Source organism: Triturus cristatus, chromosome 7, assembly GCF_964204655.1.
Source record: "Triturus cristatus chromosome 7, aTriCri1.1, whole genome shotgun sequence".
Taxonomy (NCBI): domain Eukaryota; kingdom Metazoa; phylum Chordata; class Amphibia; order Caudata; family Salamandridae; genus Triturus; species Triturus cristatus.
This window is the reverse complement of record NC_140590.1, coordinates 1,149,545,992-1,149,564,002: the sequence shown is the minus strand read 5'-3', so window position 1 is coordinate 1,149,564,002 and position 18,011 is coordinate 1,149,545,992. Positions and strand designations below refer to the sequence as shown.

General features: G+C 44.7%; 1 protein-coding gene across 1 annotated transcript in view; it reads left to right on the top strand.

The window, feature by feature from the left end:
* NHP2 (NHP2 ribonucleoprotein) overlaps nucleotides 1-13,709 on the top strand; it is a 31,816-nt gene extending 18,107 nt beyond the window's left edge. The window contains exons 3-4 of the mRNA XM_085618371.1: nucleotides 6,650-6,755; nucleotides 13,381-13,709. Of these exons, the coding sequence (XP_085474497.1) occupies nucleotides 6,650-6,755; nucleotides 13,381-13,506 (232 nt within the window). The 3' untranslated portion in view covers nucleotides 13,507-13,709. The remainder of the gene's footprint in view (nucleotides 1-6,649; nucleotides 6,756-13,380) is intronic.
* Nucleotides 13,710-18,011: the final 4,302 nt, after the last annotated feature.

Sequence of the window (18,011 nt, the reverse complement as noted above, 5' to 3'; positions counted from 1 at the left end):
GAGGTGCTGCGACTGGTTACGCATGTGGCGCTGTTGCCTGAAGCGAGAAGATGCCTGTTGAATGTGTGGGAACCGACTGATTACTCGGCGCCGCAGACGTGGTGGGTGACTCTGGGATACATGATAGCCAAGCGTGATATTGCTCAACTGTGGGGGTCCCAGAGGCCCCCGACGGTCTCGGCCTGGAAAGAACACATGGACTGGTGCATGTTTCGAGAAAAGGTGGTGTATGTGGCTAGGGGTAAGCCTGGGACGTGGGTGAAAGTATGGGGCCCCTGGAACGCCTACCGAGGGGGTATCTGTGCACCTCCGCTGCTGCCTGATGCCTCGCCAGCCCCGTCCCCTTAGCCGACTCATTCCCCCGCTGCCGGGCATTGGGTTCCCCCAGTCCTCGCTCTGTTCTCTTCCCCCTCTTTATACTTCTGTGTATAGTTGGGATCCCCCCTCTAGGGGAGCACGTGCTGCTATTTTTGATTGTGGGTTGCCTTGTGGGTGTGGTTTTTATTTTTGTTGTTCTTAATTTAAAATGAAACCGCATAATGGGGCCTGGATGATGTGGCTTTTGACATTACCTACTGAGAAATGCTCCTCCTGCAATACCACGTGCTCCATAAATGTATGTCGTATGTTCCTACCATTGCTAGCGGCCGGCCGGAAGGTTGTGGGCCCATACTTGTTTACTTTTAAGACTTGTAATAAACGGTTTCAAAAAAAAAAAAAAAATGATTCAACTGCTTCAATTCCTTGCAAATGTGGAATGGATGTGTAATAGAGCGCACACATCAATGGTGCATAAGGTAATTGGATCTTCATCACTCAGTTCGATAGTACTGATTTTATTGAGAAAATCAGTGGCATCACGTATGTAAGTTGTCATCTTGCAATAGGTCTCTCATTTACGCGAGTTGAAGCTATTGGCATTGTAAATGGCAATGTCTTTTATTTATGTTTTAAAAACCAAAACATAAATTAAAGGCGTTGCCTTTTACAATGACAATTACTCAAACTTGGGTAAATGTGAGACCTATTGCACCTGTCAATCAAAAACAACAGGAGAGGAAGGGATCAACACGGCTAGTCCCCTCGGTTAAATATCAATAAACAACGAAGCCAGTGTATAATAAGGGGGCACTCAAATCAATGTGGTACATCAATCAATCGAGCCACAAGCCTCAGATTCCCTGTGAACCGTTATGTTCATTTGGAATATGCTTGGCAACAACAGAATAATACCCAGTGGGTATGAAAAGCCCTCACTCACCAACCTGGTCGGTGACATGCTTCATCATCGGGCTTCCACTGGGACGACCGAATGTCATCCCAGTGTGCTGCGACGCCAGGTTACTGCGGAGCTGGGTTGGTTGTGTGGGGAAAGTGAATTTAAAATAACCAATTAAGTCAAAAAGGAAACTTTATTAATTTTGCTTAAAAGGCAAGGAATAAAAAGGAGTGAGGGTCAAAAAAATAAAGGACCTGGTTCACTCCGTGGCGGTCAACATGTTTCTGCCTCAGAGATTGTTAATCGGGCATTCGTCAGGACCAGGGGGGGATGTGCGTAGACCCGGTGGTGTGCACGCTCTAAGGTACACCCAACCGTGGGCTAATGTGTGAAAAATCAAAAAAAGCACACTAAATAGTGTGACCTCCGCCAGATAAGTTAATATGGGGAGAGGAACGAGTTTACTCTGATGGTTACAATTGACAAACAAACACAAAGACAAAACATAAAAGAATTATTAATGTCTGTCACACAAAACGGGCTCAATGGATCAGCACAATAAAACTGATGTGCTCAAAGGACAAGTGAGTGCCTTTAGGTCTACCACAGGTGCAGTAAATTGTGAGAAATTGTGCACCTAGGTATAGTAGAATATCGGTGTAAGGACAACGGTTCGTCGTCCTCTCAGTAGTGACTAGTAGTCAATGATCGGAACGCAGGTGAAATGTAGTGGTGACACTCAATGCGTAAAATCGCGCTAGGGATAGAGTTGACTGCACGCGATGCTTATATGCAGAAGAAAAGGGGACGGGTCTTACAACGAGGCCTGTCCGTTGGAAGCCTCATGGGTCCCGGTAGGGGGGTAGGAGCAAAATGGCACACCCTGCATCAAAGAGGAGAAGGAAGAAAGACAGAGTTCGTGTCAGTATCACGAACGAGTGAGAAAGCGGAAAATCGCTTACCTTGTTGGTTGAGGAGCGGTTTAGTATTACTTACGCCCTTGCTGCTCTCAACCCGCGTTATGCCTAAACAGCCTCTTGCTGCCGGGCCCGGAGAGTAATGCACCCTGAGCGGGCGTGTTCTTAAAAGGGACCTCGAGGTGAATCCCCGGTGAAGTGGAGAGATGAGAGCTTGACCCTGATAGGGTGAATAGCTCAGGCTCGCTAGCTGATTGGCCCATAGGGAGCCAATCAGAGCGGCGAAAACGAAAAAGGCAAGAGAGTTCGTTGCGCTTAGTAGCGATGGCAACGAAGGGATCGGAGTGTGAAGTACCGTCAAACTTTATTGACACCAGCGCTATGGGGGTCTGAACAGACCGAGAGCAAAACCCCGTGCGTGTGCAGCTTAGCTTAAGTAAAGAAACGGATACCATAGACCGTTATTGGCACAGGAACTGGGGAGTCTAAACGGACCAGAAACAAAGCCCCGTGTGTGTGCAACTCAGCTAAAGTACAGAAACGGAGGTGAAATTGACTGGAGTGATGTTATGGGCACGCGCAGGAATTCAGAGATATCTAGTAATGCGTGCATGGACAACCAGTGGTGAATCATATTTAGCAATGGAACAAAAAGATTACCAATTCGTAATCAATTAAGAAGTCATCAATTAAGACGACATATACCCCTAGGCCAAATGGTGTTGGCAGATGGTGGAGAAAGTTGGTAAAAATAGGGGGTATTTTTTATAGTGAGTGGTGATAAACAAGAAAGTGGGGGACATTAAAGGATATTACCCCAAGGGACATTGTCATTGAGTCCGTGGAGGCTAGTCCCCAAACGGTACACCCACCTCTGTTCCCTTTCAAACAGCACTTTGGGGATATTATAACCGCTTGATATCTCTTCTATCACTGTCCATCTCAGATCGTTGGTAGTGTGGTTTGCAGAGAGAAAATGTTCGCTCATTCTGGTTGTGGTGCGTTTGCAAACGCACCACAACCAGAATGAGCGAACATTTTCTCTCTGCAAACCACACTACCAACGATCTGAGATGGACAGTGATAGAAGAGATATCAAGCGGTTATAATATCCCCAAAGTGCTGTTTGAAAGGGAACAGAGGTGGGTGTACCGTTTGGGGACTAGCCTCCACGGACTCAATGACAATGTCCCTTGGGGTAATATCCTTTAATGTCCCCCACTTTCTTGTTTATCACCACTCACTATAAAAAATACCCCCTATTTTTACCAACTTTCTCCACCATCTGCCAACACCATTTGGCCTAGGGGTATATGTCGTCTTAATTGATGACTTCTTAATTGATTACGAATTGGTAATCTTTTTGTTCCATTGCTAAATATGATTCACCACTGGTTGTCCATGCACGCATTACTAGATATCTCTGAATTCCTGCGCGTGCCCATAACATCACTCCAGTCAATTTCACCTCCGTTTCTGTACTTTAGCTGAGTTGCACACACACGGGGCTTTGTTTCTGGTCCGTTTAGACTCCCCAGTTCCTGTGCCAATAACGGTCTATGGTATCCGTTTCTTTACTTAAGCTAAGCTGCACACGCACGGGGTTTTGCTCTCGGTCTGTTCAGACCCCCATAGCGCTGGTGTCAATAAAGTTTGACGGTACTTCACACTCCGATCCCTTCGTTGCCATCGCTACTAAGCGCAACGAACTCTCTTGCCTTTTTCGTTTTCGCCGCTCTGATTGGCTCCCTATGGGCCAATCAGCTAGCGAGCCTGAGCTATTCACCCTATCAGGGTCAAGCTCTCATCTCTCCACTTCACCGGGGATTCACCTCGAGGTCCCTTTTAAGAACACGCCCGCTCAGGGTGCATTACTCTCCGGGCCCGGCAGCAAGAGGCTGTTTAGGCATAACGCGGGTTGAGAGCAGCAAGGGCGTAAGTAATACTAAACCGCTCCTCAACCAACAAGGTAAGCGATTTTCCGCTTTCTCACTCGTTCGTGATACTGACACGAACTCTGTCTTTCTTCCTTCTCCTCTTTGATGCAGGGTGTGCCATTTTGCTCCTACCCCCCTACCGGGACCCATGAGGCTTCCAACGGACAGGCCTCGTTGTAAGACCCGTCCCCTTTTCTTCTGCATATAAGCATCGCGTGCAGTCAACTCTATCCCTAGCGCGATTTTACGCATTGAGTGTCACCACTACATTTCACCTGCGTTCCGATCATTGACTACTAGTCACTACTGAGAGGACGACGAACCGTTGTCCTTACACCGATATTCTACTATACCTAGGTGCACAATTTCTCACAATTTACTGCACCTGTGGTAGACCTAAAGGCACTCACTTGTCCTTTGAGCACATCAGTTTTATTGTGCTGATCCATTGAGCCCGTTTTGTGTGACAGACATTAATAATTCTTTTATGTTTTGTCTTTGTGTTTGTTTGTCAATTGTAACCATCAGAGTAAACTCGTTCCTCTCCCCATATTAACTTATCTGGCGGAGGTCACACTATTTAGTGTGCTTTTTTTGATTTTTCACACATTAGCCCACGGTTGGGTGTACCTTAGAGCGTGCACACCACCGGGTCTACGCACATCCCCCCCTGGTCCTGACGAATGCCCGATTAACAATCTCTGAGGCAGAAACATGTTGACCGCCACGGAGTGAACCAGGTCCTTTATTTAATTTTTTTGACCCTCACTCCTTTTTATTCCTTGCCTTTTAAGCAAAATTAATAAAGTTTCCTTTTTGACTTAATTGGTTATTTTAAATTCACTTTCCCCACACAACCAACCCAGCTCCGCAGTAACCTGGCGTCGCAGCACACTGGGATGACATTCGGTCGTCCCAGTGGAAGCCCGATGATGAAGCATGTCACCGACCAGGTTGGTGAGTGAGGGCTTTTCATACCCACTGGGTATTATTCTGTTGTTGCCAAGCATATTCCAAATGAACATAACGGTTCACAGGGAATCTGAGGCTTGTGGCTCGATTGATTGATGTACCACATTGATTTGAGTGCCCCCTTATTATACACTGGCTTCGTTGTTTATTGACCTATTGCACCTGGACATCTGTCAAGCAGCAACATGGACTACGCTGCTCATATTCACTAAACACTACTTCCTGGAAAGTTAGTGTGTCGTGACTGGCGCTTCCCCGCTCGGTCCTGCGGGGGATTCTTATTTAATTGGAATTGCAGTCTCACCTCTGGGGGAGGTATTTCTTGGATATTTATTCAATGGTAAGGAATCGGTGGCTAGGAGTCTCTTATCAGATAAGTTACTTCAGTAACGCTTTATCTGGTAGACTCTAGCCACAGATTCCTCACCAATCCTTCCTACTCTGCAAACAGATTATGCAGTACTTAAGACCCTTTTCAGGGACTTAGTTTGTCAAACCAGTGGTCCGTGCTTATCGTGGCTCCGCTCTCCTGGTGTGGAAAGTCGTAAAAGTACCTGATGTCAGCACGCAGAGGTGGTGCTTATATAGGTAGTGCACACTTCTTTTCCGGTGCTGATGACGCAAACTGCTGATAAATCTTCCGGATCCACTCTGATGCCTGGGGATATTCTAAGGTGAGGAGTCAGTAACTAGATGGAGTTTCTACCCGAAAAAGCGTTACCGAAGGTAAGTAACTTGTTCGTCAGTCGCATAGCAAAATGATGGGCAAGTTGCAGACCATCTGTGCACAATCTGCCATCACTATGAAATCTGCCAAATTACACATGGCACCTTTGCATAGTTGGTTCTGTCTATATAACTTCATCTGCTGTTGATAGTCAGGCGGCTAGAAGAGGGCAGTATGGTGGACCAAGCAAAACGGGGCAAGACAGATGGACTGTGATGCTGGTTCTTTATATGGGACTTTGCTGGTATTAGGAGAGACTGCTGTGGGTGGTAAAGTGAGTTATTTAATATGTACACTGTATCTAGGAGAGCGAGGTTGATTGACTAGTGTCATGGGAGTGTCTATGGGTGATGTAAGCATTATTTTTGTTTTAATGTCTGTTTTTTGTGTTATCCATTGAGAATTCTGTGTATTATCCAAGAGAGTATCATAGAGTGTGTGTGAATTGGTCTGTGAAACGTTTACAGGATCTGGGACTGCTTAAAAAAAAAGGTGCGGGGGGGAGTGGTTGGTGAGTAACTGCATCATTGTGTCTTGGGCAGGAATGAATCTTTGGTATGCAAAGTATGGCTCGTGCCTGTAAAGACAGCACAGGGCTACATTTCAAAGGCATACCATTCCCTCCTTGCCTTCAAACTGTCATGGCCCTGATTTCAAGCACTGCATTGTGTGGATTAATAAGTGCAGTAGTTCTGTGTATGTTGAACTCCTCAATATTGCAGTATTGCCAGCGTTGTATAGCTTTTCGTACCTTTAATGCGATCATGAAGCCTTCCAGTTTGTATTGCCTCTTGGGTGCCCTTTCGGAAAGCATTTATTGTTGTTGGGGTTAAAGGGAAAACCAAAACATTCCTCCCTCTTCATCTGTCCATTTCAGGATTGTGATCCTTGCTGGCGACACTCAGCCCATTGAAGTTTACTGCCACTTCCCTGTGATGTGCGAGGACCGGAGTATTCCATATGTCTACATACCATCCAAATTGGTATGTATTACTAGTGTTCATATTACATTAATTTTGGGTTGATGTGAAGAGTTGCTGTATTCACCCAAAGCACAGAGGCTGTTGGCGCAGTCTCCATGTTTACCCTTTATTTCATTGTACAGAGTCTTAATGTGCTTAGTTCAGACCATTTTGAATTGTTACTATTTTTCATCTTCCTTGTTTGTTATGGATTTTGCTTTGTATTTTCAGTACTTTTATAAGAGGATACTCTATCATTCTTGCCCCCTACAGTTTCTCATTGTGGGGTCCAGTTCTCAGAGCTCACTTTTAAAGAAAACTAAAATGGTCTTCCTTTTTAGAAGTTAGAATACCCGGGGCTGCCTTCATAAACTCTATAAGGCACATCATAGCTGGTTTGTGATTATAATAAAGACCCCATCCCCCCAGGATTTTGTGTCCTGGGAGGGCAAGTTTTGTGGCACACAGGCACATTTCGCGATCCCAAACTGCAAAATTTGCGGTATTTTGGCGTTCACTAAAGTTCTTGTCACAAAAATACCGCTCGGCAATAGCTGGAGATTCTGAGTCCCTATCTGTGACCTGGCAGAGTGCCCAAGAGCGCGCTCCACCTCTGAGCAAAAAGAGGGTGTCTGCTTTGAAAACTGCGCTCTCTGGCCTCTGACAGGTGCAGCAAGGGGGCAAATGGAGTGTCGGGTATACTGGTGACTTGAGAATGGGAGAGCTATGAGGGTGAGCAGCGGGGGCCCATGAGAGGCCTGGGATCGTTTGGGTGGGGCATTTTAGAGGAGAGGATGTTGTGTTTGGGACAAAGCGATTGACTTTTCAACTACGAAACCAAGGTTTTAGTCCCGGCGCTGGCTCAAAATCCTGTGATTCTGGGCAAATTAGGAATCCGCACCACCTCCGAAAAACGACTTTTGTAATGTAACTGGAGCACATGTAAAGCGCTCCAAGATACACAGAACTATAACAACAAACAATGGTTTCCGTGCAGCAGGTCCCAGGAAACCATGGGGGAGGGCTGTCTGCACTGGAGGAGGGCCCTGTGCATTTTAAAGGCAGGCGACAGTAGTACTTACCACCTCTGCCACCTGCTAACATGTTGCCTAACCTAATTTTATTGGCTCAGTACAGCGAAGAGCCTATAAAAGGAGGATCAGCCTCAGTTTATTTAGAGTGGCAATATTTGCAGTCACTTTTGATTAAATAATACCGCTGATGGAGCAAAAATATATACAAATTACTGAATACAAGACTTTTTTTTTTTTAGGTCTTGCAGACCTAGCGCTGGATCGCGCATGCGCTCCTCGCTCTGCGAGGCTTATTGTAATCGAGATGCTTTCATTGGCTGGCGTCCTACTTTATGGTAAATGCTGGCCTCCGATTGAAAGTGAGGCTTTTTATGTACTCGCGGAAACAACACGGTGGGCTTTATCTGGTGGGCACTTTTTTTTTTTTGTTTTTTTCTCTTTCACTCGTCTTTGTTAAAGACAACCGCGTGTTTATTTTTGCATCGCGCTTTCACTTAAAGTGAAAGAGCAATGTAAATATTAACAAGCGGCTGCCTTTCCACAATGGCGAGCGCTTGTTTTCCCAGTAGTTAAACCACATTGGTCACCGTAGCATGTCACTTGAACATCTAAAAACTATTTGCCATCTATTAGTTGTGTAAGGTTAACCCTGGTTTCAATTGCAATTGCACAGAACAGGGTGTGATTTGTCTTGATTCCCGTTCCTGTTACAGAGCCTGTTTTTGCAATGGAGCGTCCCTTTAAAGAGTTCTCTCTGGCTGAGGTTAGCATGCCAGGTTTGTAGCAAACATAACAGCGAGGGGGCGCGCGATAATCACTTTTTTTTTTTTTTTTTTTTTTCCATCAAATACTCTTCCAAGAGTATAATGGTTCTGCTTTATGCGGTAAGGTAAGAAAATTCAAAGGTGAAGTGCATAGAAGCATGGCCCCAGGGTGCAGTAAAAGCATGGAAACACATTTAAAACCATTGTTGAAACTGTAAACACACAAAAGGGAAAACATTTTCAGTGTTTTCAGAAGAAGCGAAGAATGTCCTCATCGCCTAATCCGCCGCATCTGTTAGAAAAGGCGCGGACTTGTCTGTCGGTTGTTTGTTCGTGTGCTGTCCTGGAGGATACATTCTTCCATCTTGGCGAGTGTGGAAAGCGCCCCGCAGCTACATGGCGGGTTGGCGCTATATTCATTCTATTACACAAATGAAATGAAATAAATACCTCTTCAAACATGACCACCTGTAAAAATTAAAAAGGCCAAGGATTGCGGTGGTTTCCGTTGCTTAAACAAAATGCCAAGGAGCCTTCTCTTCCTTTCTGACTGGCTCTGTGACAGCACCCGTTTCTAATGGAGCACTCCCCAGAGAATAGGAAATAATAGATTAAAAAACGTACTGCACCATGACTTAAACAACACTTGATAACAGCACTCACTTGTGGCTCACAAGATCTGTTTATATTCGGAAACTTATTTAGAATCCATTTACATTGTTTCTGATTTACATAAGACAAAGCACACAACAGCTGACCAAGGTCAAGCACTTCAATTCCACTAGTTTCGTATATCAACAAATGAGTGCAACGACTCCCGGCATCCGCCGTTAAATACCAATTTAGTAAGAAAGTCCACAAGAAAGGAAGGTGCACTCTGATGGAAGTCAGGCAACACAATTGTAGTCCAAAAAAGTTCTTCTTCTTTTTTATTTGAAGTTGTTTGTTTTACAACCGGCACACAGCCAACGTGTTTCGTTCCCTAGTGCCACTGGAACTTCGTCAGGGCTGTAACAATTATAACAAAAAATAACAAATATACTTGTAATGCATATAAATAAAGAATATACTATGGACAAAATTGTAAACAATAGAAAACATTGAAAATGAAACGGCCCAAGACCAATACAAAAATTAAAACAGGCAAGTTGGCAAGAGACAGCAGTAATACAGCAAAATACACAATCCATCAAAAAATGAAGACCTGTCACCATACAATAAGCTCAAAGAGGGAGGAGTGGTGATAATATAGGGTTCAAATGTGGGGAAAAATGAAGTCAGAAAAAAAGTTTAGAAAAAGGTATATATGATACAGTAACAAAGTCTAGACACAAGAGACCAATGTACCCTGCTTCTTACACCCCCTTAAAGAGTGAGGTAGGAAAAATAGAGACCGAACATAGATTAATGACCTTGCCAAAGGCTACTGAGTGGAGCCAATATTCTAGTGTTGCTAATGTCAAACCATTCCTGTGCTGACTTCAGGTTTTCCCACCTTTTGAACAGCTATATTATCACCACTCCTCCCTCTTTGGGCTAATTGTATGGTGACAAGTCTTTATTTTTTGATGTATTATGTGTATTTTGGTGTATTACTGTTGTCTCTTGCCTGTTATCATTTTTGTATTTGTCTTGGGCCGTTTTTATTTTCAATGTTTTGTATTATTAATTTTGTCTATTCTTCATTTATATGCATTACATGTTATAATTGTTACAGCCCTGACGAAGTTCCCGTAGCACTAGGGAACGAAATTAGTTGGCTGTGTGCCGGTTTTAAAACAAACAACTTGAAATAAAAAGAAGAACTTTTTTGGCCTACAAGTGTGTTGCCTGACTGACTTCTATCAGAGTGCACCTTCCTTTCTTGTGGACATTGTTTCTGATCTGTCAACTTTTCTTTTGCCATTTGAACTTCAGTTATTGTTGTATCACGTTTTCCTTTTCCTAACAAAAAGCATGTTTTTTTGTAATCCTGGCCAAGTTCTTTTCTCGCTGCATTACCACTCGATGCTCGATCCAGTTCATGCTTGTTAACTTATTTAAATCCTCCTCTTTTTCTTGACCAACTTCCGGTGGTCTTGTTCTTTAGGGGGGGCGAACTTCCTTACCTCATCTCTCCTTCCCCTAGTTGAAGAGAATGATGGATTCAGTGCAGATTAATTATGAACTTTGAGATCTGCTTGTTTAGGCTAAGTAGAGAACGAGAAATGTCCAGATTAATTACCAGAAATATTACTCCGAATTCTGGTTTTCCGCATCCCAGTCACGAAATGCCTGAAGAGGCAACCCTCCCATGAGACTATAGCATTCTAGGTTATAATTGGAACAAACGCCTTTGTAGCCACTTCTAAAGTGACTATCTTGTGTAGGTATATTTTTTGCTTTTAAACAGTTCACATAGGTTTGCTTACTTCTTTCCACAGTGATTTACCAGACCACTGCAGTACACTTCACTAATTTTACTACTGTGAAAATATGAAGTTAGAAAGTGTTAGGAATTACAAGTATTTAGAAATCATTCTAGAGTTGGGTCTCGCCACAGTAATTTACTAGAACACCGGTGATGTGTTCTCGCGAGATAGTCTCACATGTCTTTGTCTATCCGTTCATTGCTTTTTGAAGCCAAGGCTCCATTTTGGTGCCCAGCTCTGTCTCCTTCCGTGGTAGACATTGGTCGGATACTCCGGTGGTGGCAGCGAAAACATCCTGGTTCCTTTCCCTCCTTCCCCAGTTAATCAGGAAGATGGCAAGGCTGAAAGGTGCTGCAGAAATGTACACAGAGAGCACCTGCATGGCAAGAAAGGAACATCACCTTGCAGGAAGGCAGCTCGGGGTGTGTTAAGGTAACTGCTGTAGCTAGCTCGGCAACCTCATGGTCACATGTTTGAATGTGGGGATGGACAACTCTGCCTCGCACCCTCTTTGGGAGATAAAAACAGGCACAGTTACAGCAGCTGCGCTGTAAAGGTACAAGACGATGATAGCAGACGCTATATTAACAATATTAGGAGGGCAGGTAAAAGATAAAGCTGACTTGTCAGGCACACAGGACCTAAGGAGCCTTCGTATTATTGATCGGGAGTTGAGGTGAATGCATAATAGTGAACATTCCATTTTAGCCCAATGAACCGGTGCTGATGTTCAACTGGGCTTTTTTTTTTTTTTTTGCTTTTAGCTCTGGGCTCTTTATTTGCTGTAAACTGCAATGGAGGGCACACCGCTAGCTCCTCCTCCGGGTTGCCCCATGGGAAGCTGGTACATGAAGTTCTTGAGTGGTTCACCCCAGTGGGTGCAAGTAAGTACTTGTTAAACGGATAATCTCTAGACCCGATACATGTCCCGGGTTTTAAAATATCGCCCGAGACATGGCTCGGGTTTTGGGATATCTTCTCTCCTCAGTAGAGAAAATAGTTGGGGGTGGAAGAGAGGGCTGCCAAGCAACAGTCAAGGGCCTCAGTGCCCGCACAGGCACGCAGGTGCGTCGTCGTCTTTATTTGCTGTAATCTATGTTTATCTCTTTGATCTCCCCCGTCCCCTCTTGATGGACACAATGTTTTGTTAAAAACATTTATGGAACCAGGTTACAACGAGGCTGTTGGGTGTAAAGCCAGGTATCTGCCATTCCAACATCATTCATTACAAAGAGTAGGTGCTTTTTAAAAAAATGTTTTATTGCTTTCATTTAATCTTGTTTTGTGTCTAGTTTAGTCTGTAAGCACTTTTCTTTAAGTAGTTTCTCCTACTGCAGGCACGACATGCTTTCCTGCAACATTCAGCTCGCCATGTGTGCTTTCACTTTCTAAGCAGCACGGGACAATGGCAGCCGCTTCTTTGCATACGTTTTGCATTTACAAGAGTATGAGCTATTGGCATTGTACATGAAAATGCCTTTTATGTTAATGATCAAAACATATAAATAAAAGGCATTGTCATTTACAATGCCAATAGCTTAAACTCTCGCAAATGCGAGACCTATTGCATTGCAAATGCTTGTTTAGGTCTGTTGTAAGACATCCTGGAGCTCACTTCAGATGTTAAGTTACTGGTGATGAGGGTCTTTCGATGGCAACTTCTCAAGCAATAGAATCACTGTATACATTTGTACCCAGAAAGAAGTGGCACCAATGGTTTGTCACTTTCTGGGTTATTATATGTAAAGTGATCATCTGAAAGGGACTTCTGAATGTGACATGGACTGTTGATCAGAAGTTTTTTCATGTAGTTCACAAAAGTGAAAATCATTAAATTGCCTTCACTTGAAGAAATTAATGTAGGCTGTTGAGGATACAAACAGGTCCTTCCAAGTATGGACCAATGAGGTAAAATCACGAGTACTGTGCAGAAAAGGGAGAGTTGGTTATTTAATTTTAGTGTGCATAGCTCTTGGGACTCGAAACACATTCCTGTGAGATTGTGTATGTCTTAGCTGTCACACAAAATCGAATCCTGGAAGTAACCTGGGCTGAGATCATAGTGCTCTTTGGTTGTTAACCTACAGCCCGAGAGATGTGCTCCTTATAATTTAGGATGTGACATGACCGCCTGTATATTCCTTTCCAGTGATGTCTGCTGTTGACCCGTGTTCTTGTGTCTCACCTTTTTGCTCCTTAAGTCGCTACTCTGGATGTGATGTTGAACCTCTTTGGGTGGGTTTGTGTGTAGCAGTAATGCTAAAATAAGTGTCATTGGCCCCTTTGAGTATTAAGTTCGGTACTCGGGCAGCATAACCTCACAAGGCCCTCGTGGCTCGTGCAGCCTATGGGGGCACAGACTGCTCAGCCCCCTTTTCACCTTGTTGACGATCACCACTTTAATTCACCATTGTAACACAGTTTTCCTTGCTTGCAGGATCTGGGTATGGCTGCAGGGTCCAAGCGCCCCACATGCGTGTTACTGGTGAAAGCGCATGAAGATTATCAAGAGGCATTTGACGAGTGTGTGGAGGAGGTGCGTGACCTTCCTATGCCTTTGTGAACATGGAATCTGAACACCTTCATCTCTTGTGCAGCCGGAGGACTTTGCTCTGACTCTGAACTATCTTGTAGCAGTGGACATATTCCCACTCGCAAAGCACATACTGCTTATGTGGTTCCATCACTCTCCTGACATTTTATTTTTTATATATATTTTTGTGTGATAATGGACTGAAATAAATGCCTCGAGGCGTTTTATACATACTGCTGCTCTTAATAGTTGCCAAGGAGAAGTCTTTGTTGCTTTGCAGAGTCTCTGTATTAAATCTTCAAGCTCATCTGCCTTGATCCTAAGAATGTGAACAAGATCAGCTTCTCCCTTGAAAACGTAGGCCAAGCAAAAGCAATGAACTGGAATTCTTTTCCCACCCACCAAATGAGTGGCAGGGAAGACTGATTGGCTGAAGATGGAAGCTGGGATGTCCAAGGCAGACATGCATAGTTTTACCCATAGGAATAATCCAGCTTGTGCAGTGCCCATATATTGGATCAAATACGCCCTTCGATCCACCAGTCCACTTGTGAGTCATGCACAGCAGGCAACCTTCTTACATATGCCAGATTTGATGAAGGAGGAGGGGAGGGGGGGGGGGGCGGGGGGTGGTCTGAAAACAACTATGCGGTGAACAACTTTTTTTTTTTTTTTTTATTAACTGAGAGCTGCTAGGCAGCCTTACCACAGTGGTACAGCTATAAAGAGTGGTGCCTCTAGATTAGAATCTTGCAGGCAGCTATAACATAGCTAGAGCGGAGATGATGTAGCCAGTCTTATTCAAAAGGCGCATGGGGTTAGCGTGGGTATAAAAAATAGAGAATGGGGCACACGCTAGAAAAGAACTTTTCAAAGCCATTCAGAGGACTTTATGTAGCACCGAAACCATTATCCGTGTTCAGTTGGTGGTCTGTTCAATTAAAATTAATGGTGATAAATTATTCTGGTTGGCAGGCATAGTTTGTGGCAAAGCAAGTGTTGGACAGAATGGAGTATCAGTTCTGGTACAGTATAAAGAAAAAAAATGCTACTTGTACGCATCTATTCATAGTGTATAGTTCTGTAGATTCACATGCTCTGCATATTCCTGCAATCTGGTGCTGGGTTTGGATGGGTGTGAGTTTTTCTTCAAAGACGTCTTTTAAGCCTCAAGGTGTGCATGGTGACTCCGCCCTTAGCTGGCAATGCGCAGTAGGCACAGTCCTCCATGTTAGATGGTTTTCCCCACAACAGGTGAGAGTAGTCTTGTGCACATAAGGATTTCCCAAAAAATCAGAGCCTCCACTTGCTTTCAGGGAGGAGGCTGGGCACAAGTGAATTCACAGTGCTACAAACCGATGCTTACAGCTTAAATAACATTTTCTGTTTATAGTAGGTGTTGCTGTAGATACACATACTCTGTATTGACTGTAAAGCAATACCACCCTGCAAGTGGTGGATGGTGCAGATGTCAGAAAAAGGGTACACAGGAAAGACTGGCCATTCATAGCCTGTTGCCTGGCTACTATGTCAACACAACAATGTTTAGTGAAGGTGTGTGTGTGGTTGACAAAGTGTCAGCTAGGGAAATACTTCCCAAGAAAGCCATGGTTGTGCCCTGGGTGTGACAGAGAGGGCTCTTTAAGCTTTGTGATAATAGGTCTGGGTACACCTGACTATCCATCTGGCAATGCCGGCTTTGGAAGTAGGGTGACCATTGTGTTTAGCAAAGGCAATGAAGAGTTGGTCATATTTGCAAAAATCTTTTTTGATCAGTGTAGTACATAAGACCGCGTTTGATGTCTAAGGTGTGTAAGGTGCTTTCTGCTACCAAGTCTGGTTGAGGGAAGAGGACTTGGCGCTCTATGGTATGGTTGAGAAGAAGTTACCTGAAGGAGGAACTTGGAGTTAGGCCGGAGTACTACCCCCTATCTTTGTGAACTTGAATGAAGGTTTCTTGAAGTCTGAGGGCCTATAATTCACTCTAGTGCTCCTAAAAGAGGTTATACTCAAGGAATGTTACTGTCCAGGTAAGGTACTGGGGAGATCAAGAGTTTAAGGGCTCAAAGGGAGGTCCCAGAAGCCTGGTGAGGACTACGTCATGGTTTCATGCTGGAGCAGGGGGGAACCCTGAGCAAGATGACCTTTTTGAGGCCTACCATGAAAGGCTTAGGGAATATGCTTCCCTGTTCAGCAGAACTGCTGTTTCACCTATAAGCAGCTATGGCTGACAAGTGTAGACTTATTGCAGTGTACATAAGGCCAGACTTTTAGAGTTTAAGAAAGTAGCATTTAGTATCCTAGACTGCTGGTTTAAGGGGAAGATCCAGATGTTTGGAACTGTAGTAATAGACTATTACATAGGCATATGAGCTGCAGATTGTACACTTTTGCATAGATCGCCATCTGGTGTTGGGCTCAGATTTTTGTATGTTGTTTTTGTCTTCGAAGAAGTCTTTGTAGTCGCGAAGTTGGTGACTCCTCCTTCGGTCGACAGTGCACATTGGCATCGGCTCCATCCTTAGATTGTTTTTATCCGCTATCTGGTTCGGATGTGACTTGCTGCGCTCCAGGTCGGTGTTGCTATCGAACCCCCTTTCTACACGCAATCACTACTAACCGACGGCATTGTCTCGCTCGCGTACCCTTTGGCGCGCACCTTTGACTACTTCGACGTGGGCCGCTGGGCCTGCCTGTGCAGGTAACAACAGCCGTCGATGGAACGGACTCCCTTTAAGAAATGTCCCCAGTGTGGTGCTAAATTCCCACTCTCGGACCTTCACTCCGTCTGTAATCTGTGCTTCTCCCATCCGTTCATCGAGAGGACAACTGTGAGGCTTGTCTGTCCTTCAAGTCCAAGAAAAACATCTGGGATCGTCTGGCTCGACGTCACGAGATGTCCAGAGGCACCGGTTCCATTCAGGACATCTTCCATCCAGGCCCGACAGCCTTCCAGAACAAGAACAGGAAGAGGTCTCGGTCCCTGAAGCAGAAGACTCCGATGCTGAAGATGTCACCCCCAGCTCAACGGGACGTGAGTATCGAGACCCCTGCCCCACCCAAGCCCATACCAAAGGCTCCGGTGACACCTTAGCCTCCGGGCCCAGTTCCACATCGTAGAAACATTTCGAGCGCCCCGCCTCCGAAAGACCAAGACAAGCCTTCCGACTCGAGCCAGCCACGCGGTCCCAAAAAAACACCTTCAACACTGAAAAGTAAGTCTCCTGAGATGCTGCGCCCCCCTTCCGTCGGCACCGAAAAAACAGTTGGTGCCGAAGCCACCAAAAGACCCTTTGGCACCGGAGCAGCCAGAGAAGACTTTGGCACCGAAGACCTCTGAGCCGAAACAACCCGCACCAAAAGACTCAGAGCCAGGGAAGGTTTCTAAACCGGACACTGTTGCTAAACAGTGAAAACCAGTTTCTAAATAGATTTTCCACGCCAATGATAACTATCGATTCCGAAGAACTTTTTCTCCTGGATCCGAAGCAAACCACCATCTTTATTCATCCAAAGACTGGTCATATAGCTATTACGCTACCTACAAAGAGGAAACCAGAACATTTACCACATGCACCTGTTCCTCTAAAGAAAATACACATGGCCTCTAATACTTCATTACCTCCTTCACCAATTGACTCTAATCTACTGATTTCTCCAGTACGTTCTCTAGAACATATTTTCCCACAACCAGAGGCTAGTGATGATGCACATGGGGATGGGCAAGGAGATGATGATGATATAATCCCATCAGACACTGAGGATACCGATGAGCCACCACAGGATCCAGACCCATGGCATGACTATAATACCGATCCTGAATTACGTAATGATCCGGATTTCTACCCCTCAAAACCATCTCCACCAGATGACAATGTGGGCTTTGCCCAACTAATAAATAGGGCAGCAACATTCCATGGAGTCAAACTACACTCAGACTCTGTAGAAGAGTATTTTCTTTTAGAAACGTTTGAGCAGCCACAAAAAACATTTCATGTCTTGTCAATGCTAAAAGGTCTTCTTAGACACGCTCCTGAAGTGTTCAAGAACCCGGTTAGAGCTCGGTTGCTTAACCCCAGAGTAGGTAAAAAATACAAGGCAGCTCCCACTGACCCATATACGTTAAGGGTCAACTTCCTTTTAGATTCCCTGGTTGTAGCCAGTGCACGCAAAAGGGCAAAGTCTCAGGGGTTAGACGACACCCCATCTCCTGACAAAGAATCTAAATTATTAGACACATCAGGCAAATGTATGGCGCCTCAAGCTGCAAACTATTGGAAAATAGCCAACACACAAGCCCTCGTGGCAAGGTATGACAGGGCGCACAATAATGAGCTGGACAAGCTCAGTCAAAACCTACTTCAACAATATAAAGACAAAGCCAATGACCTTGTACAGGAAGGCAAACTGATCACTAACACACCCATCAAATGTGCGCTCGACGCAGCAGACTCTGCGTCCCGCGCAGTAAATACTAGTGTTTTACTACGCAGACATGCCTGGCTCAGGATATCTGGCTTTAACAAGAAGTGCAA